At 32.7% G+C, this 26,232-nt stretch overlaps 4 protein-coding genes across 24 annotated transcripts in view; 1 reads left to right on the top strand and 3 right to left on the bottom strand.

Annotated features, from left to right (window-relative positions):
* Positions 1 to 9,969, bottom strand: part of LOC128883938 (protein held out wings) — a 36,995-nt gene extending 27,026 nt beyond the window's left edge. For 4 of the 17 annotated variants that reach the window (XR_008459177.1, XM_054136852.1, XM_054136873.1 and 1 more), the window contains exons 1-2: positions 9,607 to 9,967; positions 8,771 to 8,916 (exon numbers count right to left, since the gene is read on the bottom strand). Coding sequence is in view for 15 of the 17 variants with exons in the window: in XM_054136852.1 (XP_053992827.1) it covers positions 8,771 to 8,916; positions 9,607 to 9,839 (379 nt within the window). In the remaining 2 variants the exon portion in view is untranslated. Of the gene's footprint in view, positions 1 to 8,770 lie in introns of all 17 variants that reach the window. The other 13 variants (XR_008459173.1, XM_054136843.1, XM_054136836.1 and 10 more) reach the window with 8 other exon arrangements.
* A 3,758-nt stretch (positions 9,970 to 13,727) lies between these two features.
* Positions 13,728 to 17,045, bottom strand: LOC128880754 (probable ATP-dependent RNA helicase pitchoune). Its single transcript, XM_054131150.1, has 10 exons — positions 16,841 to 17,045; positions 16,642 to 16,752; positions 16,161 to 16,280; positions 15,832 to 16,092; positions 15,455 to 15,769; positions 15,062 to 15,363; positions 14,829 to 14,981; positions 14,467 to 14,637; positions 14,151 to 14,328; positions 13,728 to 13,999 (listed from the first exon to the last, which is right to left on the bottom strand). The coding sequence occupies exons 1-10, from the start codon at positions 16,935 to 16,937 to the stop codon at positions 13,833 to 13,835; spliced, it is 1,875 nt and encodes a 624-aa protein (XP_053987125.1). The 5' UTR covers positions 16,938 to 17,045; the 3' UTR covers positions 13,728 to 13,832.
* Positions 17,046 to 17,181: 136 nt separating this feature from the next.
* Positions 17,182 to 21,362, top strand: LOC128880734 (alanine--tRNA ligase, mitochondrial). Of its 2 annotated transcripts, XM_054131118.1 has the most exons (11): positions 17,182 to 17,756; positions 17,897 to 18,070; positions 18,130 to 18,470; positions 18,678 to 18,956; positions 19,018 to 19,162; positions 19,249 to 19,421; positions 19,505 to 19,833; positions 19,921 to 20,191; positions 20,281 to 20,676; positions 20,775 to 21,128; positions 21,218 to 21,362. In XM_054131118.1, exons 1-11 carry the CDS (start codon positions 17,565 to 17,567, stop codon positions 21,219 to 21,221), a joined length of 2,658 nt encoding a protein of 885 aa, XP_053987093.1. In that variant the 5' UTR covers positions 17,182 to 17,564; the 3' UTR covers positions 21,222 to 21,362. The 2 variants fall into 2 exon arrangements, with proteins under 2 accessions (XP_053987093.1, XP_053987100.1); XM_054131125.1 differs by lacking the exon at positions 21,218 to 21,362 and having other exon boundaries at positions 20,281 to 20,680; positions 20,775 to 20,912.
* A 146-nt stretch (positions 21,363 to 21,508) lies between these two features.
* Positions 21,509 to 26,009, bottom strand: LOC128880819 (phosphatidylglycerophosphatase and protein-tyrosine phosphatase 1). 4 transcript variants are annotated; one of them, XM_054131312.1, is made up of 6 exons: positions 25,732 to 26,000; positions 25,581 to 25,646; positions 22,382 to 22,524; positions 22,132 to 22,212; positions 21,826 to 22,032; positions 21,509 to 21,725 (listed from the first exon to the last, which is right to left on the bottom strand). In XM_054131312.1, exons 2-6 carry the CDS (start codon positions 25,624 to 25,626, stop codon positions 21,594 to 21,596), a joined length of 609 nt encoding a protein of 202 aa, XP_053987287.1. In that variant the 5' UTR covers positions 25,627 to 25,646; positions 25,732 to 26,000; the 3' UTR covers positions 21,509 to 21,593. The 4 variants fall into 4 exon arrangements, with proteins under 4 accessions (XP_053987287.1, XP_053987280.1, XP_053987294.1 ...); XM_054131305.1 differs by lacking the exons at positions 25,581 to 25,646; positions 25,732 to 26,000 and adding an exon at positions 23,684 to 24,577; XM_054131319.1 differs by lacking the exons at positions 25,581 to 25,646; positions 25,732 to 26,000 and adding an exon at positions 23,818 to 24,577.
* Positions 26,010 to 26,232: the final 223 nt, after the last annotated feature.

Here is a 26,232-nt window from a genome sequence, read left to right as displayed (position 1 = left end):
AGTAATTTGGCAGCTCGAGATAGAAATAGGTGGAAATAAAATGTTGGTAGGTATAGAGTTAACCTATAAATTGTACAACAGAAACTCGAAGCAGTGAGTCGAGTAAGCGGTAAACTAGAAGAATCATACCGGTATTCTAAATGAAAACTGTAGATACTGAATCTGCTTGGTCGTTATTCACAGCAAATCTGACCGACTAAAGTCGAGTATAGTATGAGAATATTGGTATAATGACCCAGGCGTGCGTGTGCGAGCACACGCCCAACTCAAGGCAAGCAGAAAGAATGATAAAGAGAAGAACGGAGAGTGGTGGCAGGCGACGGAGATGGCAGAGAATTCCTTTCACCCTACTTACTTTTCGAAGCTTGAAGCGAGAGAGCCTCGGCTTCGCGAGAGAGCGAGAGAAAGAGAGAGATAATTTGTGCGTGAGCCTGTGTACGAGGAACGGATGGAGGGGTACAGAGAAAGAGAGCAAAAATACTTGAGAATGAAAGAGACGATAATCGTGAGAATAGGAATAAGAATAAGAAAAACGGGAATAAGAAAAATGAAGAGAGGAAAAATGGACGAGATTGTATTGGTCGAAAAGTGCTAAGAAATAAGTATAATACATCGACGAGTATATAAAGAAAGCCGGGAGAAGGGCGAAAAGAGTAAAACTCGCATAAGCGAGTAACCAAACGAACAAGTGAAGAAATGAGCGTGTAAGAGAATAAGGGGAGAGAAAGAGGGATAGATAATGACGAGAATGGAACGAAGCTGAAGTGGCACGAGCCCGCCCGTTGGTAGATGCCGTGCGGCATGAAGCGAACTGCAGGTCAATCCGGTCATCGGCCCCTATGAGCTCCCAAGGGCCACAAGGGTCCGCGACATTTTTTTTTCATTTACTTGGAATTTGAATTTTTCTTCCTACAATTCTAGCCCGAGGACCAGACTGCGGATTGGAAAAGATGCGATAGCAATATCAGGTCTCGTAACAGAAGACGTAAAAGTGTACTTGGAACGGTATTTTGCTAGCAATCCACAAAAGATTTGGAAACATGACGTCATGTCATCTTTATCTTCCAGAGAGATGGCGGAAGGTAATAGAGCAAAATGGTTCGTCTACAATGTAGACTCTACATATATCCAGGGAGGGGCAGGAGTGCAGGCCACCTTCTAAGATAGACGAAATTTCAAATAAAATAGAAAAAGCATTGGGTTGTCCGGAAAGTTCATGCCTATTTTTAAGAAAAATTCAAAGGCATATTTGAATTTATATTTATATTTATTGAATTATACATGTACCATTTTGTTCCACAACCTTTCCACCTGTTAAGGAATGTACACATATTATTTGTTTTCAGCCATTCCGATACATGTATTCAGACCTGTACCGCCTACTAAAAATCGGCATGGACTTTCCAGACAGCCCAATATAAACAAATTTATTTATTGTGCAATATATAGATATCTGCAATATATGCATATCTATTATTTGCAAATAAAACGAAAGCAACTTACGGGACAACCCAAAACATGCAAGCGATTGCCAACCGATAATTTCTTTCAATCGTACCGTCGTAGCATCGTTTTAAGTGGGAGAACGGCCTAACAGATAGCTGATGAATCTATATATAGCAACCTTGCGGCATACCTTGTGTATACGTACGTGCGAACAGTACATAGTGTTCGCAGCGCATAGACAAAAACGACACAGTGTCGACCAAGGCGAAGACCACAAAAGTGGGGACACGTAAGGCATTTCCTTATTTAGAAACAGAGAAACGTCTTTAATAGCTCGAGAAAGGATCAACGAAATAACCTTCTTGCGTTCGTAAAGAAGGGCGCAAGAAATGCGAAACATTTACACCAGTATTTCTCAACCGTTTCGGATCAGACGCCCACTTTGTCGGATCCGTTTCTCGATTCGCCCACTTTGATTTTTAAGAGTTTGGAATCGCATGCGATGAAAATATTGTAAAGCACCACTCGTACAATTCTGGATGCTCAGCTTGCCATAACTTCTGTTATCGCGGGGTTTGTCACAGAAGGTTGTTATCAAACGATTATGATCTTATGTAATATTGACACTAAACGCGTGGTAACACTTGAAATCTTCACATTACGAAGTAGTTATCAGACCAGATAAATCTTATTTAATTTTAAATCACTGCCTCACTTAACGTTTCAAGTACCTAGAAAATCCTACGATATCGAAGTATAGATACCGTTGAAAGAAAGCAATCCCCAAACTATGTTTGAAAGGTATGCACTATGCAATCATACAGGTAGGTATTTTAAACAATTGTCTGTAATGGAGAAGATACTTGAAATAATTGTGAACTATTATTTCAAATAACACATTATTTTATTTCATAATTATTTGAAATAATTGTGAAATTGTTCTTCAAAATAATACAAGGTAAAATCATAAGTGCACGAAGATTTTGAATTTAAAAGCGACGAAGATGAAATAGCAAACAATTCCACGTTTGTTATCCAAACTCCAGAAGAGATATATGTACGTATTGACATTTTTTTTAAAGATGATACTAGTAGATTGACCTATCTATGTTAAATGATTCTACGATTATAAGAGATATTTTCCTAAAGTATACCACATTTTTCGACAATATTAGATACACTCGTTATTTAAAATAGCTATTTTTTTCCCCTGTCTGTTTTATGTCGCATCGACTACAAGGTCATTAGCGACAGAACTATTTGCGATTTTTTAAATCTTAGAATATATATTAATGTCTTTGAGAAAGTCTATTATATTTCTGATGTGGTCCTGCACCGTTAGGGCTATATTATATTATAACTATATTAATAGCCATTATTTCAAATGAATTGATAGTATATTTACTTTCAAATAACAGTATTGAAGTTAATGGTCCCAAGTAAGTTATTTCAAATGGTTGTTTTTACTTTTATTTCGATTAAAGTATGCCTAGGTCTGGTATGCTTGTGTCAAAATTATAGAACTGCATTGCAAGTGACTGTCCCCTGATACACGACCTCACGCTGTGAAGGTCAGCCGGCCAACCAAGTTTGTTTACACTAGTGCGGACCACTTGAATCGAGCTTGTCTGGAGAAGGGTTCGAGGAGGGCCTCTCGCACAAAGATACAAAAATTTTCGTGGAGATATATGTTTCACATATGTAACCAATTTAAAATAAATGGCTCCTGTACGAATACTTATTACACTGACCGTATGTCTATTTATCTAAATTAAATGACTGATTTGATATTTTCAAATAAATTTTTCATTATAAATATTGATTGGGTTGTCCGGAACGTCCATGTCGATTTTTGATAGATGGTGCAGGTCTGAAAATGTCGAAATGACTGAAAACAAATAATATACATATATATATATATATATATTATACACATTTATCGAACCTATCATTTAATCTAGACAAATTTCGTCGATAAACACAGTAAATGTAAAATAATTTTAATTTAGTATTGTAAATTGTGAAGTCCTTAACAAGAGGAAAGGAACGAAAGATTCGACTGGTTTCTCGCGTTCTATGACCACGAGCAGAAGCTACGAATACCGAGGAATCCAAAGCAAAACACAGATAGTATAAACACGACTCTCTCTCTCTCTCTCTTTCTCTCTGTTACCAAGGAAGCCATGTTTCGTTTTCGTCGATTTATTAATAGACTCTGGGAGAAAACAATACCACCGTTCCGGAAAAATATAATTTTAGATGACATTTGCAGAGAAGAATACACATTTTTGTTATCTTGTATTAAGCAGGGAGATTCGCGTAAAATTTAAAAAAAAGAAATCGACTTCTACTACCATTTATCATAAACCTCTAATTTAAGTCTTCATGTTACAATTAACAACCTAAAAACATATACGATTCCATTAAAAAAATTAACTTATTTGTTAAACCACCACTGATTTACCTACAAAAAAAAAAATTCACACCAAATGATCTGCCCTTTTGTACCGAATAAATTTTATAAAAACTTTTTTCGCGGTTTCATCCCCTTCTCGATTTAAAATAAACAGCCTGTATAATAAAGTTTTTCGAATGCCTGCATAATTCTCTGATAAAAAGAAATAAACATGAGACGACGGAAGTGTACAAAGTACGGACTGATGTAAGATTAATAAATACATAACCTCCCCTAACCTGACGCGTGATTTCGTCCACCCATTTTAACGATGAAGCGTAACGACCTAGTAGCTGAAGAAAACTAGACCTCGTGTCTGTCCAAGTTTTCGCTAGACAGTTTCGAAAGGACGTGCTTGACAACGAGTTCTATTCACGCCACTAGGTCACTGAGAAAACTTGCTATGTCGTGTTCGAAATAGATCTCTCGGGCACAATTGCAATACGTTTACCGTCAACGATGCACTTCGGATGAGCAACACTCGCGGTGTCAAACAGAACCGTCTAATCGTCACTGATCGTCACTTTTCGTTATTTTACACTATACGTCGTCATTCGACGTTACTTCTTTTCATAGAGATATTATAGATAGAGTAGGGGAGCTATGCCACTCCTGGCCATACCACAGTTAAGAAGAAAAAGAAAACTTGGTATCCTATCTGTCTACCAGCGCATGCGCGAGTGCATGGCTCCGAGTGCCTTCTGAATATATCCTCGCCAACGTTAACTCTTTATGCAATTCAAATATCTTTCAATTATATTTTTTGTAATATTTCAGCATCACTAATGTTACATAATATATAAATTGCACGAATGCGTAATATAACAGCCGTACAAGTTTCATAAATTCGTAATATACAGAGCCAATTCGACAACCAACGATAGTTTGACTTTGACGACCTTTTAATCTCCATACTGCAGGAGTTATAACATGGAAGTTCAAATTAAATCATGTTATTTCTTAAAGTTCACGAAAAGTGATAAAATAATTCTCCTTTTAAAGCGTTTCGCATTTTCAATAAATCTCGTGCAAGTTTAATAGTATCGGAGAGCTTGTATTTCGAATATCGAATAAGAAAATACCATCCAAAGTAAAAGAAACAAAGATAAAATTCTGTACATCAACAGGACTATGTGCGTAGGAATGCGAAAGGCCCGAGAGCTTTCGTAAAACCGGTTTTCGTCGTAAACGTCATTTGACACATTTCTTGTGAAACACTATAGACGACTTGAATATACGTATGTACGGGGTGTCTCAGTAACTATAGCACAACCGGAAAGGGAGTGATTTTCATGCATAGGCTAATCGTAAACAAATTAGGAGTAAAAATTAATTCCGTGCCTTTCTAAGTTAAGTATTGAAATCAAGAATGTAATCGACGCGACAGCAAGAAATTACATAAAATACAACCTTAAATAAAATAACTTCCTTAAACAAAATCGAAGAAAACTTTCATTATGAAAACGTTAACGATACTTTCGCTAAGTAAATTTATACAGTGTGTACCAAATGTTACGTTAATACAGGATCATTTGGAAATACGTTAGGTTTAAATCAAGAGATTTGGACCGTGAAGGGTTGAAGAACATTTCGAGGTTTATACTATTGCACTTGGTCGTCCGATGATCGAGTAAATGGGGCAAATAATGACGCTATAAATTTCATGTTTCTGCGCAGTCTGCTATAATGTAAATTTATCACGCACATCTAACGACGGACGAATTGAGAAAATGAGTCGTAGCGTTTTCTTACTCACGCCTATAAGTATGCATACAGAGATGGATAAAGTTTCGTAGAAGAAAAGATCTAAAATATTATTTGAAACGCGGAAAACACATTAGGAGGCCAAGTATTGTTTGTCGGGGTATTTTCTTTTTTACGGAGAATTTTACGATTATCATAAAAACTTGCTACAATTACAATGTAACATTTCATATATACAGATAATATTTTCATTTAAGGAACTTATGAACAAAGAAATTCAATGGGCATAAAAATAAAAATAAAAAAGCAGAAACATTGTTTGATCTAATTTTGATATACAGGGTGTCCCAAACATGTTGGAGGTCCTTGAAAAGGGTGGTTCAGGGGGTGATTTGAAACAACTTTTTCCTTAGCGAAATTGTTGTCCGAGGCTTCGTTGAGGAGATATTAACGGAAAACACTGACCAATCAGCGGCCGCTCCATTGGCATACTCGCGCTCTGATTGGTCGGGGAGCGCGTAGTCTACGCTACCGCGGCCGCTCCACTGGCATACTCGCGCTCTGATTGGTCAGTGTTTTCCGTTAATTTCTCCTCAACGAAGCCTCGGACAACAATTTCGCTAAGGAAAAAGTTGTTTCAAATCACCCCCTGAACCACCCTTTCAAAGGACCTCCAACATTTTTGGGTCACCCTGTACATCGTAAATTTCGAATTACGATATCTAGATTAATATATACATCACGTGATAAATAACCTACACAACGGCCATATTATTAGGAAATTCCATATACAAAGGATAAACTAATCAAGCAATACAACGATATATACTTGAACCATGTAGGATGAACACGGTAGAATAAAAAATACAAGTATTATTGGTAAATAACAGATGTGAAAGATTCATGTTCCACTTGTAATGCGGCAGGTTTCACGCTTATAGAAACAAATTCATATTTTACAGTTCTTTTCAAGTTTTTGATCGCTTACTTCAATTTTCAATTCTTAAGGAATTTCACGAAGACTCGAGTGATTTAATGTAAAAAAAGTAAGCTGAATTACTATCTAATTATTTCGGTAATAAACAATTCAACTTGATGAAAATAAGTCGAATTTCGTTTGCGTTACACGTGCTCGTGCCTATAGGAGAAGTCACACTTCATTTTTAGCTTTCCCCAATCTAAAGTCGACCCTGCGGAGAGTCTAACAGATCCAGGACGAAACACAGTTATTTACATGAATCTTCGTATAAATGGGGCAGTCGCTTAAACGTGCCAAATTGTTCTGGTCCCAATGCGTCCCAATGAATCGGTATCAACTATATTAGTATTATTATCAAACTATTTTCCACATTGACACAGTGCACATACGTGTTTTAATTATTATTAATTTGGACAAACAGTCAAAAGTTACTTTTTAACCTCAAATTTCAGATATCTCTTATTTTGCAAAGTAAGTAGTTCAAGGGAATCCATGATTCATGACCCATTTTCACCTAAGCCACTGAAACGATTTCAGATTTTGACTGAGTACTTTATGTTATTAATACATATTTAGTTACTTTGTAGATGTGCATTTGTAGATATAAAAATTGACTTTTATCTAACTATCCAGAAAGATGTATTAAACTCTACAGATTAACTCCAATGATAAGCAAGCAGATTTTTGACATCTGTTAGGTTATGGATTCTATTAAGAGTTATTTCAGATAGCGTTCATCTTGAGACGCCCGGTATATGGAATGACTGCATTCTTTTGCATAAATCACATACCACCATATGTAAACGTGTATCTAGTGGGTTTAAATGCAAGCGTATATACGAACATTATAAATACAGGCATACAAAAATTACTTTTAGAGTTATCTATACTATAAACGTTCAAGAATATTAACACTTTGACTTCGGATGACGCAGATAAGCACCATTGAAATTTTTCATGTTTAAAAATAAATTTATAATACGTAATAAATCGTTCGTAAATGCTATAAGTAATGTTTTTTTTTCTCAAATCAGAACAATTGCAAACGTTTTAATTCTATTTATTTCGGCATTACCGACACTAGAACTGTGTACACTACACATTGACAATTGTTTCCGTGCATACCAAAAAAAAAAAAAAAAAAAAAAATACTAACTTTATTACTTTACTTTAATGTAAAAAAACAGCTGGTAAATATTTCTGTTTAAACTAGAGTTATACATGGCTAGACGTGAAGGCAGAGAATTCATTTCTATGCTCTGTACATTACTGTGAGAAAAATTTCAAATTTATATTTTTTTAATAAAAAAAAAAAAAAAGTTGAGAACCACTGATAATCGTACATAACGCGAAGAAATAATCTACCCTTCTCCTTAAAATTCATCTAAGAAACATTAACTACCGACAAAGTTGCAAAACAGTTTAGAAATCGCCCCGAAATCAATGTGTTAAAAAAATTGCTATAAATCACCAAAGAATCGAAACGGAAACTACGATTTTGCAAGACGTGTCACAAACAAGCTGTGCATTTTTCTTCGTCACTGTTTCTCAAACACTCGGTTCACTTTAGTTTCACTGACAATACCCCCCCACCCCACGCTTTCGTTTCATATCTTGTTTCCTCCGTGGTATGCGATGATTCTGGGCCGGGTTGTTCGAACAGCCTGCTTCGAATTGTGTCAAGATTACCCGAACCGATCGATCGGAAGTATCTTCGGTCCCACGAAATCGTAATTTCTTCTCGACGATTTAGTTTGTCCAAGTTAATTTTCTATTCAGCTCGGTCGGCATTGAGAAAATTCGGAAAATAAACGGAAGATAGGAAGGGCAGACCGGGACGCGTGACACGTGACACACGATCGAGATACGATGTTTGCAAGGAGTCCGTTGCCGATTATGGCAAACTATGAGGTAACAAGAACTGGTCTCCCATGGCACGGCCAACGTTCCTCGACGTTGCGCACTTTTTCGCTCGCGCGAGTACGTCCAGCGAAATTTGCGAGATCTCGGAAAGAGATACACGAGCGTTGAATTTGACGCGCATGTGGAAACATATTTGGTTCGAGGTTCAAGTATAAATCGTTGTAGGCGTAAATCATGCAAACGTAACTAAGGCGTGTCGCGTACGATATTATGCATCGCCGAAGGTTCACAAGAATATTATTAGTGGATTAATGGTTGCTTACCTTCGTCTAGTAGGCGCTCTACATGTATAAAGACATTAGGGAAAGCAGCTAACTGCTTTCTGTCTTTTAGTAACTGTGACAGATAGTCCGCTATACTCTGCGTCGTCGTGTTAGTATTATCACACATCGCAGTTACTTGATTACTCCTATGGCGGTCACGCGAAAAAAAAAACAGAAAAAGATGTTGGAAAAGAAGGTGTTTCAAATAGAGGGAGGCGTGAAATAAAAGAGAAACGTTAAACTCGTAAACGGATTAAGAGAGACGACGTTGCGATTAAGATTCCAAACAACGGTGGTTCTTTCACGTTTAGTTTTGCACAACGTTAACGTAGATATATATATATATATATATTTCCGTTATTCACTGTTGTATTCACTTTGCCTTCCTATTCCGTTCGCACAATTAATATACCCGTGATTAATATAACTCGATGTTCGTAAGACGCGCCTCCTCACTCGTGGTTTCTCTCTGGCGCGCTCCTCGCATACGTCGCCACGATTGCGTTACGTTTTTAGAAATAGCAGAGTCAGTATACTATGTGTGAAGAGAAGGAGGGGGCGGAAAAGAAGGATAAGGAAAAGGGGGGGAGAGACGTAGGAGAGACAGAAACAGAAAGGACAGATACAGGGTAGGAGGAAGGACAGGGAGAGGAAGAGAGAAGGGGAAGAAGAGAAAGAGAGGACAGACGGAGGAAAAGGAATAACAAATAGAGAGAGGGGTAAGGCTGAAGAATTAGACAACTGAGAGAAAAAGAGAGAGTACAGCCTCTCTCGCGAGTTGGCTCCGTTAAGGTTAAAAGTTAGATTGTAGATCGCGAAATTAAAAACAAACACACGCTACGGGATTCTCGGCTCTACTGCATCGGCCGTGTATGTGCCGCGACAAGCTACCCGTAGATTTCTTCGCTCGGGCGCATGCGTAGTACAAGGTTTGCGCATGCGTATCCCGCGCAACGCTTGTTGCGTTCCTCTGCGGCACGTTTCTACCGCCCACTACCATATACGGCCTCTGCGTACGCGCGAATACTGAGGTACACGCCATACCATCGTCGCACACAACTTGGATCATTCAGGGACGCACTCATCTGGTTGCGTGCCCTACATCTTACGTACTTTGTGATTCATGAATTGCTAGTCATTTCGTAAAACACTTTTTAGTAACAGATTTATAGCAAATGAAAATATGAGGAAAGCTATAAAAATGTGCATAGATGCAACAAAACTATGTACAATATCAACAATAATATACATGTTATACCGCTTAGAAAATAAGATGTACTTTCACTCGAGTTTCGATTCTTTTTCTTTATCTGTGAAAATATGTGAATTTCCATAAAAATTCCCAGTCTACTTATCGTTGTGTGAGAAGCAATAGAATTCTAAACTAATATATACACAGCCGATTAATCGTTAGTCTTTATCCTCTAAGTGTTCCTTGTAAAAAAATACATTTCTAAATCGTCATAAGGAATGATTTTCACCGTAAATTTAATTATTTAGCGAAACTATCGATTTGTTTTTACTGTACGTGTACAGTAAGTCCTCTTTATCCAACGTAATAATTGCCTCCTATTCAACTTCAACTACATATTCCAAATTTAATCAAATTAGCTGCCTGAGTACTCAAACACGCCAATGCTTTAAATAAACCTTAAACTATATTTAGATTTCAACGTTCACTCGATATTTTAAAGTGAGCTGAAACTTATTTTCTGTGCACAAATTCTTATTTCGTATTTAACAAATTAAAGGACCACGTATGATGACATATCGTTATAAATTACTGGTGCACGTTTTTAACGAATGTGCAATTATGTGCCGTGAGTCACAGAAGTATTTGTGGTCTCTTAACTGCTGACTCGAGATTGTTGATTTCCCCTTAGGATAAATGTTAGGTGATCCTTTTCGATCAAAATATACGTTGTATTAATTTAGCTTTCAAACGATGAAACATAGTCAGCATTTGTAATGTATATTTATATACATATACATAAGGTGTATAGTTGGCTTTTTGTCGTTAGCGTCTGTTGTTTATTTCGGATATTAATTTTTATGTATACAGGGCAGCAGTATTGAGGCTGTTGTTGTCAGATCACGCAACATAGAAGAAGACCATAAAGAGTTCAGTGTAATGGGAAAAGAATTTGTTCTCTTGAACTTATTCTCTAAGAAGTATTTTCTTGGTAGAAACTTGAAAATGAAGATAAAGAAATGAAATGGAATGAAATCAAATTATTTTCCACAAAAACATACTAAACAGAATTATTGTTTTATACAAAAAATTTCGTGTTAATCGAAATCTAAATTAATACAGTGTATTTATCGATAAAGCTCTTATGACATTTTGTCTTAAAATTATATCACACAAGTTTTATGTCGAGAGTTAAACGAGTACGAATACTTGTGCGACTCATTGTAAATGAAAATGGTGAACATACAGGGTGTGGCACATTTCGTCCTTCGTTATAGAACATTGAATAATTTCTCATTAAAAAAAAGTCACAAATGTATAATACACTTCATTCGTATGCAGTTAAAGATTTACAAGAGAGATAACCGATAATCAGTTATTTTTCAATTAATGGAATTTCCCTAAAGACTTCTTCAAATTTCCGTTAATATTTGTTCATAAGAATTGAAAATGTCGGGTTTAGTCTCGATTAAAAATATTTATGAATAATTCTAGACGTTCAGAAATTATCGAAATTGTCGTTCCTGTTGCCGTATACAACTTCGCGCTGGGAGGATCAAGGAAGCTTGAAACCATGTTAACGTGCTCTGCATCTCCAATTGTTTGGGACTTCGTACGATTGTATTTCTTAACTGGAGGATATTTTCATTACCTTCAGCAGAAACTTGCTGATAAATGCTTTAACGGAATTCATCGCGACAGCAGTGGCAACTAAAAACTAATATCTAATTTTTATAATTCTATTAGAAGCAATAGAGAATACGTGTACTTCATTTTATCATGGTACGTTCAAACTCCCGAAGTGTTTTAAATATTTTGAAAAAAAATTGTCGAATGTATCGAAAGAAAAACAAAAAATCGTAAGAGATAATCTCTTTAGAGCATTAGATCTTAAAGTGGGAAACAATCTAAGATATTGTTCAGATATTAAGGGATATTAACAAATGTACGTATAAATAACCAGAATTTTATCGAAGGTATTTCCACTCTTAACACCGTTTTTGGACCAAAATGAAAAAGGGGCACCGTGATTAGGTCCCCATGAATTTTATTTCCGCAAGAATTCATATTTTTTGGAGTGTGTCAATTACTGAACCTTATATTGTATGCACGTATAAATAAGAGTACGTGTTTCTGCCAAATGTCAAACGCGTCCACGGATCATAACAGAATACGAGCATGAACCTGGCAATATGTGATCTGTCCGTTTGTTACACGTTCGCGTTGACGTCTGGACGCTCCCTAATGGGAGACAAGCTCGTTTTTGCACTCCACTCATAGTGTGTCATTCACTTTCCTCATTCAAATGGTTCACATATGCTGTATTTCGTTCGCCTTGCCTTTTTTAAAATAATATACGCAAATGAGTATATACAATAGCATACTATGTTTTATTATATATTAGGTGTAGAAATTACTTCTCTATCTTCACATTTAATTATTTGTACAATTATTTGTACATTATTTTTTGGAATGACTGTCAGAAGAAATGAAATGAAAGCTTCCTAAAGTTTGTTTAATGAAAGGTGGTATTAATTTTTTGTTATTTAGATAGTTCCCTAACAGTCGCAATAAAAAAATCGTGTTACACCTTAAAAAATAAGTCCACCTGTGCAAATTAACTGTAGCAAAATGAAGTTGATGTCTTTGTTGTTTTTAAGAGCTAACAGCTCTTCCTTCTAACGTTTTCCAACAGTTTGTAATACAACACTAAATTTATTTATAAAGAATCATGAAATTCCTATGTATGCAGCAAACTATAAGGACATTGGTCGAACACAGCGATCGCTAAAGACTTGTCGCCTTAGTCTTCTCCCACGAGCGTTACCTTTGCGCTATAGAACGCGCCTACACACGTATATTGGTTAATGTAAAATAGCGTTGACGTCATGCAACATGCTCCATACATGGTCCTACTGAGAAATAACGTAGGTGTCATGCGGTATAAAGTGTTTCCCTTATTATGTTTTACCAATCGATGGATACTTTCTAATTTCTCTTGTAAGAAAAGTGAAAACTACGCAACATTCAATAACATGTAATATTCGCTTGGTAGTGGTAAAATGATTTGTTAGTTTAGTAATAAAATGGAAATTAAACGTTCGATGTTCAGCTATTCAGCTCTTCAACAATTATTTTGAAATTGATCGAGTCTTTAATGAAATGTATTTTAATATAAATTTATGAATATATTTTCCAGGTTAGCAGTCTAAGCATTACGTGTTTCTTGGAATATTTTTTATATAGAGAATTCTGGTAGTACAAGAAATCCGTTAAAAATGTTTGGATTTTCATCTTGAAACGAAATGTGCGATGTCTTTCTGCATAATTATCGTCAGTCACATTACTCGGTAAAATGACAAACCTTCGATTACCACTATCAGTCATACGTAACGCATTCACCATTCGTTTTTTTATTTCAACTGAGATATCATTATTGAAAAAACGATACGGCCGTTGAACTTGTGTTAGTATTTTTAGGTGGAACCCCTCGGCGATATTGTTTTCAAGCTTCAGCTCGCTAGCATGGACGGCGAGAGGCATTTAGTTCTTGAAAATATTTTTATTTTGTAAAGAATTTACACGATACGAGACGAGTTAAGTGTAGAGGAAACATGTATATATTTGAATCTTCAGTATACATACCTTTTTTAGTTCTATCACCAGGAAACTCTTTGTATAATAACAACTCTTATAATTCTAATACTAATTTTTAATTAAATTCCACACTTTTCAATGGAAATGGTACAGTATAAAATAACGCAGTAAAGGATACAGCTCATGTATTAAATTCAGCGTTGGAATTACATGTACAATATACATGTTGATGTATCGATAAATATTCAATTTTTTAATAATTTTCAAGTACAGTTATCTAGCAAATTGTCGTTTATCGTTTTCATATTTTTTCTTCTGTTGAAAAGTCTTCTTGCGAAGCGGTTGCTTCTCCGAATTTGGATTGTTCATACTTTTAAAATACCCATAACCGCCTCCACCTAATCTTTTCCGTGGTCGCGAGTTCTTGCTTATTCCTACTTCTACCATGAAAACATTGTTAAGGAAATTTAGTACACAAGTCAAATAAATCACAAGGGTATGGAGAATACTACAACTAAATACAGTATATGTATATATAGTATATGAACGAACACATAATTGTTCTAATATACATCATTTGCAAAAGGATACTCAGGTCCATAGCTGGTGGCACAACAAATCCAAAAGATTTCGCAACTTTTGCCAAGTCCAAAGTTTCAATGTCGAAGATTTGCTTTAAATGGTGAGAATCATATGCTCTTACATATGCTTTAAATGCCTCTTTTGCTGACATATTTAAAAAATAATTTTTAGAAATCAACTTTTCCAGCTGTAACAGGCAGTAATTTAAACAAAATTAATTAATTTTATTGGAAGGTAGACCAGTGTGATTATGTCAATGTAGTGCAATATTTTTATTTTTCAGAGCATTATTCATCGGAATTCGTGAAAAAAATTAAAAACTTACCTGCAATTGAATATCAGCAATCTTATTCCATGAGAAATCAAATTCATTTACTGGCACTTTAGCTTGTTTAAGATAACGAAGAAAACCAAGTTCTTCTGGCCTTAAAATTAATAAAGCATGACCACTGCTTCCTTCTCCTCGTGCTGTTCTACCAACGCGATGAATATATTCCTAAATCGTATTTCATTTTGTTATTTATCACCAAATTAATCATTTCCACAAATTTAAATATTAAATATTTACATGAAACTTTTCTTTTGTTGGATTTGCATCCAATTTTTAAAATATTAGAGGCACATTCTGCCATTTATTCTCTATGCTGAAAAAGTATCGTAATAACCGATATGCTGATAACAATTTACCTTAGGATCATCTGGTGGATCATATTGTACAATCCAATCAACAGCTGGTATATCAAGACCACGCGCGGCTACATCAGTGCAGAGAAGTATACCAGATGTAGCATTACAAAATTGAAAAAATGTTGTTGTTCTTTTTGTTTGTTTCTGTTTCCCCTGTTATTTAATTAAAGAAGTTAATAGAAAACTATATATTTCATTACTAATATTATATACATTTTATATTATAATCGTACATGTATACTTAGTACTGGTAAGTCAATGTAGTTTAGAAGTTCATGATGATATTTAACTGACATGCAAGAACTGAAGAAAACCATAACTTTTTTCTTCCTATTCTTTTTTAAAAAGGTAAATAGAAGTAGGAATCTTTTTTCACTAGGACTAACTACATAACCCTGTTCTAAACCTTCTACTGTTGCTTTTTCTTTGTCATCATCAACACCAACATAAACTGGCTCCTTTCTTAAAGCTAAAGTTGTCAACATTTCTATTTTCTTAGTTTGTGTTGCACTAAATAACATTGTTTGCCTTCTTTCTGTAAATGTAGTATATTATATAATAATGTAAACTGTTACTGCCCTTCATTAATTATTTTGTTACATTTGAGATTAGGAAGTTTTACTAACTTGGTAGAATATTAATAATTTGTTTCATTTCTTCTTCAAAACCAATATCTAAAATACGATCTGCTTCATCGATAATGAGGCACTGAAGGTTTTTATACAAAAAATCAGGAGTATTTTGCAAGTGATCTAGTAATCTACCAGGCGTAGCTACAATAATATTAATTCCTTTTGCAAGCTTTTGAGCTTCAGTCTGTCTATTAGCACCACCCATTAGTAAGCCATATGTATGAAAATGATATTTCATCAGTTCCTTCAAGACTCCAAATGTTTGCATGGACAATTCTCGTGTTGGAGATATAATAATACAACCTGTACCTATATGTAAGAATATAATAAAATAAATAAAAACACTTCATCTCCATATGTCAGTTACATACCATTGCGGGGCATAAATTTCAATTTATTTATTAGTTCAATGGCTGGTATTAAGAATGCTAAAGTCTTTCCAGATCCTGTTTTTGCAGCACCCACCAAATCTCTACCTTCTAATAAGGGAGGAATAGACTTTGCTTGTATTTCTGTCATGTTTGTAAAACCCATATCTTGTATTGCTTTTAATGTATTTTCACACACTGTTCCTTCTAATACTTTAAAACTTGTATCACTTGATACTGTTAACCCTATTGTAGATCCCGGTACTACAAAATAAAGTTAACTAAACAAATGTATGAAATAATTTAATATTATCTTCTATTATTCTACTTACAATTCATAGCTACATTATTAACATTATGCTCTTCTGACACAGAGTGTTCATGTATAGAAGTGTCATAGGATTTGGTGGCATTATTAACATTTTTATCATCTTTTGTTTTTCTTTTTTTCTCTATAACATAATATAAATACATATCATAACATACATTCTATTCAATGTGTATATTATACAATATATTTAATTTAACTATTATATTATTTTGATATGCAGAATAGAATTAACATTGATTGAACAATTTTCACTGTAAAACTTTAAGTAGTGTAGTAAGTGAGAACAGCTATATATCTCAAAATATATGAAATGTATAGAAAAAAATGTTTGAAATAAAGATACACACATTGTATATTTATTAATTTGACCTTGTGGTGATATTGAGGTACCTATGAAGGTCACATTTTAATCTTTAAACAAAAGCTTGTTTCTTTCATTGCATATAATATATATATTAAGTTGCTAAACTGTTTTGACTTACTTTTGACTGGTCCCTCCTCTATGCAATATTGTTCGGCTGCATTTGAAACTTCCACTCCATTTTCCGTAATATTTTCTTCTGAATCCTCAATTGCAGTTTCATTTTCGTTTACTATACAAAGAATTATTAATTAAGATTAATAACAGCATTGAAAAATAAAGTAGAATACAATAATCGGTTCATCACATTGTACATTTACCATCTTGTGCTTGTTGTTCCCGTTCTTTCAATATTTGAAGTTTCCTCTTCTCTCTTTTCTTAATCTTTCGCATCAACACTTTATCAGGCACTGACATTTTTATATAATAAACGAAAATACTCAACTAAATTACATTTCAGCCATGTGGTAACAATCAACATGTGTATCTACCATGTATTATGTATACAACAAAATATCAATGAGATAGAAATACGCAATTAAAATCTTTAGAAGGAGCACTTCTCTGTATATCGCCAGAGGGCTGATCCATCTAGTTACTTTTTTCCAAGTCTTTACTCCTATTTCCAAAATTGTATAAATATGCCAAATTAGCATTTTATTTTAATTATTCATTTTTAAACAAATATTATATAATTCCTAAAACAAGAGGTCATAGAATACTTGTTTTTATGCGATTTTAGAGAGGTCTTTCAAATACGAAGTTCAAAATGGCGGCTAACTGATTACACATGGCGCGTGACCATCACTTTGTGTACAGTGTTTCTTAAATATTGTTAAATGCTTAATATATATTAATTAAAATACCATTATACAGAAATCGTATAATATAACACATTTTCTAGAAACTTTTACATACTTTTATTACTATTATTAACGTTGTAAGAGAAATCAGATAGGTTAAGGCTTAACCTTCAAACGACTTAAAAAAAGTGCTGCAAATATATAAGAATATATTTGGAAAATTGACTTAAATGTAAAAAAAATGAATTTTTTGTCATTAAATCGATCATACAGTTGTGGTACCCCTACTGCAATTAAGAAGAGTGCAAAATTGATTAGAAATGAATTTTTGGATTATTTCAAAAAAGATTTGGGACATACTTTCGTTCGATCAAGTCCTGTTCTCCCAATTAATGACCATACAGTTGCATTTGTTAATGCTGGCATGAACCAAGTATGCTAAGATTTTATAATTCTTTAAAATATTAGTCACAAATTTATGACATGATATATTGTTAATTAGACTTTACTTCATAAACGAATTTATTACATTTATTTCATGATAAAAATGCATATGTAAATTTTGTTTTGTAGTTTAAAGGGGTATTGTTAGATTATTATAATCCACCTGCATCAAAAGTTGTGAATTCACAAAAATGTATTAGAATTAGTGGAAAACACAATGACCTAAATATTGTTGGAAATGATACTTATCATCATACATTCTTCGAAATGTTAGGAAATTGGTCTTTTGGAGACTATTTTAAGGTATTCAATCTACATAAAATATTCTAAGTATTTGCATGATTTATACTTTTAAATTTTAGAAAGAAGCTTGTTGTTATGCTTGGGATTTATTAACAAAACATTATGGTATCAATGAAGAATTTTTGTATGTAACATACTTTTCTGGAAACGAGCAATTAGGATTAAAACCAGATCTAGAATGTAAAGATATTTGGTTAAGCATTGGGGTGTCCAAAGATAAAATTTTACCATTTGGGATGCAAGATAATTTTTGGGAAATGGGTGTTTCAGGACCATGTGGTCCTTGTACAGAAATACATGTAGATCATACAAAAGAAATAGTAAATCGATCCATGCAAGTTAACAAGGGTTATACAGATCTCACAGAATTATGGAATATAGTGTTTATACAATATGAACGGTACGTAGTAGCCATTAAAGCCAGCTAAACATAATCAAGATTTAATGAAGATTTGTGTAGAAGTACGGTTGATTGTCTATTTTGCTAGTTCTTTTTATGTAAAAGACAAATAACTAAACCTACAGATAAATCTTCTGTAAACCTTGACCATGTAGTAATCTTCACTTTTATCAATTCAAATGTTAAATTTTTCATATTTTATATTAGATTAACAGATGGCACAATAGTACCATTACCAAAATGTCATGTAGACACAGGCATGGGATTTGAAAGATTGGTTTCATTATTGCAGGGAAAGAAATCAAATTATGACACAGATCTATTCCAACCACTTTTTAAAGCTATTCAGAGATATGTAAATGCACCAGAATATAAAGGGCAATTTTATAATGATGAAAATGCACTTGACATTGGATATAGAATATTAGCAGATCATAGTAGAATGATTACTGTAGCATTAGCAGATGGAGTGATGCCAGAGGAAAAGTAGGTTATTTTATTCATTCTAATCACTGTTATAAGTTATTACAGTAAACAAAATTTTCAGTAACAAGCTTAGAAGGATAATAAGAAAAGCAATTGATATAGGTGAAAAAACATTTAAAAAGCAGGGGATACTTTCAGAACTTTCATATGTTGTAGCAGACAATTTGGGTGATGTATATCCAGAATTACAAAATAATCTTAAAAAGGTAATATGAAATGACCATACAAGAAATTATATAGTTCATTCTACAATACATTCGTAATTATGGTTCTAATTGCAAATTGCAATTAGGTCCAAAAAATAATAGAATTTGAAGAGAATCTACTTAAAAGATTACGAAATACTTCTGGTAAAGAATGGAAAAAAATGGTTAAAACACATCCTGAATTAGTAGCAGTTACTGATTATACGGGTGCTGGTTTATTAAGTGGTTATAAGTACTTTCAAAGTATACTTAAAGATTCGTAAGTATTAATAAACGAAATCATGATTTGTCCTTGTATGAGTTTAGAAAATACAAACTTTTAAGAATCCTTTACCAATATAGGAAAGAAACCAAAGTATTATCAGGAGATGTTGCTTTTAAATTGTATGATACATATGGTTTAAGTGTGGAGACAATAACTGAACTTGCACAAATTGAATCTTTACATTTTGAAGAAAATAGTTTTCAAAATATATTAGAGAATCGTAGGTGTGAATCTAGGATGGGTTTAGAAAAAAATAATGGAATGGCCATAAAAGCAGCTGTAGAACTACTTAAAAAAAATTCTAAACCAAAAACTAATGACACTTTTAAATATGAGTATGTTTTTGATGGAAATAATTTTCAGTTTCCCACAATTGAGAGTAAAATTGTAGGATTGATTGTAAATGGTAAAAACTCACGTATAATTTATACATGTTTCATGCCAATTAAGTTTTGATTGCATACAAAAAATGCATATAATTAATTACTTTTAGGTAGTTTGATATTAAACAGAGAAAATGAAATTGCGATTAAAGATATATGTTCAAATATTCACGAGAAAATGATTGATACTAATACTAAATTGGATCAAGAAGATGAAATTGGAATTATATTGGATAAAACATTATGTTATTCATTGGAAGGTGGTCAAAAATCAGATAATGGTGTTATTTGTACAAATGACCTCATTTTCAATATAAATAATGTGAATAAAATTAATGGTTATGTTATACATTTCGGAAAATTTGCACAAATTGATAAAAAGTATGTATTCATTTTAATTTTCAAAACGATCACGCAATTTGTAATAATGAACAAAAAAGAACAAGATTATTTAGAACTTTAATTTTTAGATATTCGGAAAAAAAATTGAAAGTGGGAGACAGTTGTGTTGTGTCTATTAATCCGGAACTTCGAACAGGAACAATGCAACACCATACCGCGGCACATTTATTAAATGCATCTTTAAAGCAAATCATGCAAGCAATTTATCCACGTAATTCTATTATTTACTCACATGCTTTAAAAATGCAATTTAACTCTTTTGGGGAGAAACTCTCGTTAGAACAGCTAAAAAGAATTGAAAATTCTATAAACAGTGTTATACGCGCTGATGTTCCTGTTACGACAAAAATCATGAATTCGCAAGAATTATTAACAGAGGATTTTGTAACATTAATACCAGGAGAAATTTATCCTTACACAGGAATTCGAGTTGTGAATATTGAAACTGATGACTTAAAATCGAAGTAGGTAATTCCGAAAAAAATCTCTATATAGTAAAAATTCTTTTTCCTTGTGTCTACTTTTGACTTTATATACACCTGATATTACAAATTTCTTTTAGAGAAGCCTGTTGTGGCACACATGTACATAAAACAGGTGTATTGGAACACTTTTGTTTTTTAAGATATGATTCAAAAGGGGTAGCAAATTTTACTGTTAAAGCAGTTGTAGGATCACCTGCTAGGTCTGCTAAATTGGAAGGTGAAAATATGCAACATAAAATTACCAATTTAGAACATGGATTGAAAGCTAATGAAATTACATATGAAACATTCAAATTAATTAGTTACGATATTGAAAATGAAATAATTAATAATAAAGAAAATTTAATATCGTATATTATTAAAAAAGAGTGTTTGCTAAAACTACAAGATATAAATAAAAATGCTTGGGTGATTGCAAAAGAAATGGAAAAGTAAGTATTATTTAATATGTTTGTTAGAATGTTCAACATTTCGGAATTTCTGTAGACTTTGTTATGTCTTAAATAATTATTCATTTCAGGTAATGATATCTGATACCTTTAATGCACAAACGTGGATGAAAGTAATTCTTGATGTTTTTAATACAGAATACGATTCAGTTAAGGGTTTTAATGCAACCCTGGTTTCTAGTATGAAGACTACAGACATTTCAAGTACATCGTCAAAATACAATTTAATAAACAATGCAATTGAGGCTGCTAAATGTTTTGTATCTATGCATATAAGAAAAATCTGAATTCAATATTTCATTAGAATCAATATTTCATTATCTTGTTTATATTGACTTTTTATTTTGTAAATAAACACGACGTAAATAATAATTATTTATTTATACGATATAACAAAATAATTACATAATTATGTCCCAATTGTAATAATTAAATATATACTTAAATCTACGATATTTTACTTTCTACATTATTCTTGTAGAAAAGTCTTAGAGCATTCCACTGTGCTGTATGCAATAATATATGGGGTCGTTTTTCTCTCATATAGTCTACTGCTTCCTCTGGAGTCCATTGATTTCTCTACGAAAAATGTTATTTTTAATAAGATCGCTTAAAATGAAAATAATTAAAAAAATATTGACATTTAAGAAATACAATCTTATGTATTCCGTTATCTAACCATCATTAAATAACATCCAACTAGTGTTGCACTACGTGTTCTTCCTGCTTTGCAGTGGACGTAGACACTTCCACCACGGGAGTCGATTTCGGGACTACGAAATTTATTAATAAACTCTACACCACATTGTAGCTTTTCTTGCGAAGGTGATTGAAAAATATCTGTTGTTGATAATTGCAAAAATTCCACGTTTTTCATACGCCATTCCTAAAAAAATATATTAAAAAAAAGAAAACATTCTTTTTTTAAAATAATCGTACACATCGCTAAAAATTGCGTTCCAAATAGCAGTTTCGTATGTCATACCTTTTCAGTATTTGAAAATAATTGTAATTCATAATCTTCATTCATTGAAATAACACCCTTAATATTTTCCTCAGCAATTAGCTGAAAAATTTCAAACTATTTATTTCCTTGATAACTGACATTCATTTTACGATGTGTATTTTTATTATACTTTATACTTTATTAAATATAAATTTAAAAAATACGTAATATATAATATTGTATCGTTTAAAAACTTTTTTTTTCTAATTTAAGATTAGTAACTCCATACCTGATCGGTCATTCTTCGAAATGGTAAAGCACCTAATACAACGACCTCGTCAATTCTATTATACCAATTCCTCGACGAAACTTTTTCCATTAATACATTATAAAGCAGCGATGGATAAAATGTCAATCGCGCGAACATCTTTTCTACAATTGTAGTTCATAAATAAATCTTAGCAACTTTTTCACAATTTCAAGAATTACTAATTGTTGTCTGATACTTGATATAAAGTTAATTACATTTCACAATCATTTTGTGTATGTGTTTAAAATACCGTTTCAAATTTTATTTGTGAAAGTATTCGTGAAAGAACATTGGTCTACTACTTTAGCTGGCAGTCATACTGAGTAAAAGTAACAGGACTTTTAATACACAGGGTGTTCTAAAATTCAAGGCCCACGTATGTGTACATATAAGTTCGTTGACATAAGCAAGCAAAGTGTAAGTGAACGGAATTCAAATTTAGTCATTTAATTATTTTGAAAATCGTTTGTTTTTCTCGCAAGACTGGCGCGTGGAAATCTAAAAAATTTTCATGATTTTCATGAATGTTTTATGAATAAAACTGGATATTAGCAATGAATAAGTCTGTAATTGATATAATAAGAAACTATTTAATAATTAATGTTACGAAATAAAACAAAAAATGAACAGATCAATTTTCTTATTCTTTGTTCTGTTTCACTTGTCCCCATTATTTACGTTTTAAGAAGATCGTTTAACGCTGTTTCGTTTAGGAACTTATTGAAACGTATCCCCTCCATATTATGAAGAAACTTTATACTAATTCGTATTATATGAAAATTATAAACAAATCTTGATGATATCAAAATGAGCTTTATTCTCTACATGGTATACAATGTTCAAACGTAAAAGTGTTTTAAAAAACAAATAAAATTTAAACTTTTAATTGTTTCTTTCTTTAAACAATTTTTGTATAAATAAGCCTGAGGTTCTATATTGGTGATTTGAGCAACAAAATTATGGCATTTTATTCTAGATCCGTTGGTGTATTCATCAGTACATGAAGAATGATTATAGTTTTTCCTTAAGATGCGATACGTTAGAATAAACATTACCAATGAATCCACTAACTTATTCAGGATGAAATGGTATAATTTTGTTGCTCGAATGATCAATAAATAACTTTGGGTCTTAAAATATACGAACAAATAAATCTAACTAAATTTATCGTAATAAAATTAATCGTATAGTTTAGTATCGTTCGAAAAAAGTGTTTGAAACGTCTCCTCGCAATTCCAGATGTGAAGTTTCTAAAAATTTTCTTTTATTTTCTATAATCACCATTGATGAAAATGTTTGCTCCCATAATTAGGCAAATGACATAAAAGTATTCTCTGTATTGTTTCCAAGTGATGAAAATTGTTTTCCACAGAAGATGGTTTGATTTCTTTATTACTATTTTTTTTGTAACATACCCACATACTCGTCGCAGCATACTAGTGTGCCACGTCACACCTGCAGTCTTATATACAAGTCTAAACAATTCTAATTAATATTCCAACAGAGATACGGTCTTATACAGGGTGTTATCATAAAAAGTGAGACATTTTTAAGATGAATTCTTGATGCTAGTATAAATAGGAAAGTCGTTATTATAAGTACAGTAATACCCATTAGTTTGAGACGAACTTCGTCCATCGGATTGAGACGATGTTCCGCCCACCGCTCACTAAGTCATTTTGTGAACGTTGTGCACTTAATCATTTTTCTCTTACTATTCACGTTACACTGCCTTGTCTACTTTATCTATAAAATCCAAAGAGATTGTCCAAACCCTTCCCAGAGTTATGTGTTTAAATTCTATATATTTTCCTGAAGAAGCCACTAAATGGAAAAGTTTTAAACCTAGACTAGACCCCACTTCTTAAATTAAGCATTTATCATTTCATTCTATGAGGATATCTTTCTTGATACCATGCAACTTTTATTAAAAAAATTGTACCATATAACAACCACTCTACAAGTGACTCAGCTTATATTTATTTATATTACTAACTAAAACGTCATGTATTTTACATGAATGTAATTATACAATACTACGTATATATTTCCCTATTTTATATGTACATGTATAATATGGATATTTGCAATAAAATATTGCAGTTTATAAATTTTTAATATTATTTGAAATATACGTAAAAGTATATTCAATTTATAATAACAAATGTAGAATGTAGATTCTTTCATGTTTATACAAAATCTTTTCCTTTTGAAAATTGTTTTATTGGTTTCTGTAATAAATCTTCATCCAAACAATAGCAACCAAATTCTCCTTTTCGAAATGCATAAACAAACTGTTCTGCCGCGAACCTCAAATTTGGTTTCATAATAATTCTCCCATCGTAATTCTTCATTTTTTCAGTTTTATTCAACTTTGCTGCGATAAATGTAAGAAGATAGTTTATATCATCACATGGTTCTGGCAAGCCTATCTCCTGTACATATTCAAATCGTTTATTTTTATTAAACCAAAATAACAGGTAATCTGCAAGTACTTCTGGTCCTACTAAATGATCTACCATACAACCAACTAATGCTAACTTAAGACCAGCATCCACATCAATTACTTTAGGAGTTAAAATTCCAGGTGTATCTAATACAAAAATGTCTGGATTTTCAAATACTTTTATACGTGTTGACACAGCACGTGTAATACCGGCAATGCCACCTTCTTGTGCTGCTTTAGGTTTACGAAGATTGTTATTTCGTAATCGATTAATAAGTGAAGATTTTCCAACATTTGGAATACCAATAATCATTATTGCAAAAGAACTCTCTTGTGCTCTATTATGACGATTTGATTGTTTAATTAATGTTTGTGCTAAAGGGAGCAGTTCTTTAGTACTTTTGCAACGTTCCTTTTTAAAATTAGTAAATAATATATTAGACATTCCTTTTTCTTCTAATGTTGCTATTACAGAGTCTTTAAGCCTCATATCTGTTAAGTCCATTTTATTCAATACAAAAATATGAGGCTTAAGTCCAGTTAAAGTTTTACTAAAATCAGCATAATGTCCAGAAATTGGAACTCTTGCATCATGAACTTCTATTACACAATCTACACTTTTCAACGATTGTTGCATTTTTCTCAAGCCCTTGCCCATATGTCCAGGGAACCATCTTAATAAATCTTTTTGTGCTATTTGAAAAGTATCACGAAATTTAGGTATAACGTTACCTCCGGCATTCATCGTATTGAATCGTTTTATAACCTTCAATGACATCGTTCTTGTTGAAATATTTTCTGTAATAATATATTTTGTATGAATATATCAAATTAATATGTTATGAAAAGTATGCAATATTAAATACTATTATATTAATTATACCTGCTTAATTTCTTTCCACGGTGTGTTTGTCGAAATAGTAATGTGATAAACAAAACCACAGCGACCGCAGATCTACTATCCCTAGATCGTTAACTTATGTACGATAATGTTGAATGTTTTTAATTCTTTCTAAGTTTTATTGATAAAAATAAAAAAGAACTATATTAGTATAACCAAGTCCCATGTATTTACATGTATCTATAACTGCATTTCAAATCATATAGATTTTAGTACATAGAAATATAGAATTGGAAGTATGTGCGCATGCGTGAAATAAATTTTTGGAAGTAAAACTTTTAGAGCTCGTGTGTGTAATTAGGTATAGTATAGTATTCTAGTCGTCGGTGGACAAAATGGCGACCAACTCACTTGTCGGAAATAGCGATCTAGTGAATACGCGTTCAGCAGAAAATCCCCTAAAATCAAAAAGTATCATTCGATACTTGTGCAACTGCGATATCTGAGAAATAAATACAAATTTATTAGTTGTATGATTTTTTT

The sequence above is a fragment of the Hylaeus volcanicus genome, chromosome 1 (genome assembly GCF_026283585.1).
Source record: "Hylaeus volcanicus isolate JK05 chromosome 1, UHH_iyHylVolc1.0_haploid, whole genome shotgun sequence".
NCBI lineage: Eukaryota > Metazoa > Arthropoda > Insecta > Hymenoptera > Colletidae > Hylaeus > Hylaeus volcanicus.
The sequence above is the reverse complement of the archived record's forward strand: the minus strand, read 5'-3'. Positions and strand labels throughout refer to the sequence as shown.

Excerpts from the sequence above, each read along its gene's own strand:
- LOC128880819 (XM_054131295.1), bottom strand. The coding sequence starts at position 25,626 with ATGTCATTGAAGGTTATAAAACGATTCAATACGATGAATGCCGGAGGT.
- LOC128880754 (XM_054131150.1), bottom strand. The coding sequence starts at position 16,937 with ATGTCAGTGCCTGATAAAGTGTTGATGCGAAAGATTAAGAAAAGAGAG. Across the intron at positions 16,281-16,641 it reads AGAGGAGGGACCAGTCAAAA|AGAAAAAAAGAAAAACAAAA; the intron begins GTAAGTCAAAAC and ends ATTATGTTATAG. Across the intron at positions 14,982-15,061 it reads TACCAGTACTAAGTATACAT|GGGAAACAGAAACAAACAAA; the intron begins GTACGATTATAA and ends ATTAAATAACAG.
- LOC128880734 (XM_054131118.1), top strand. The coding sequence starts at position 17,565 with ATGAATTTTTTGTCATTAAATCGATCATACAGTTGTGGTACCCCTACT. Across the intron at positions 18,471-18,677 it reads GTGTTTATACAATATGAACG|ATTAACAGATGGCACAATAG; the intron begins GTACGTAGTAGC and ends ATTTTATATTAG. Across the intron at positions 19,163-19,248 it reads TACAAAATAATCTTAAAAAG|GTCCAAAAAATAATAGAATT; the intron begins GTAATATGAAAT and ends AATTGCAATTAG.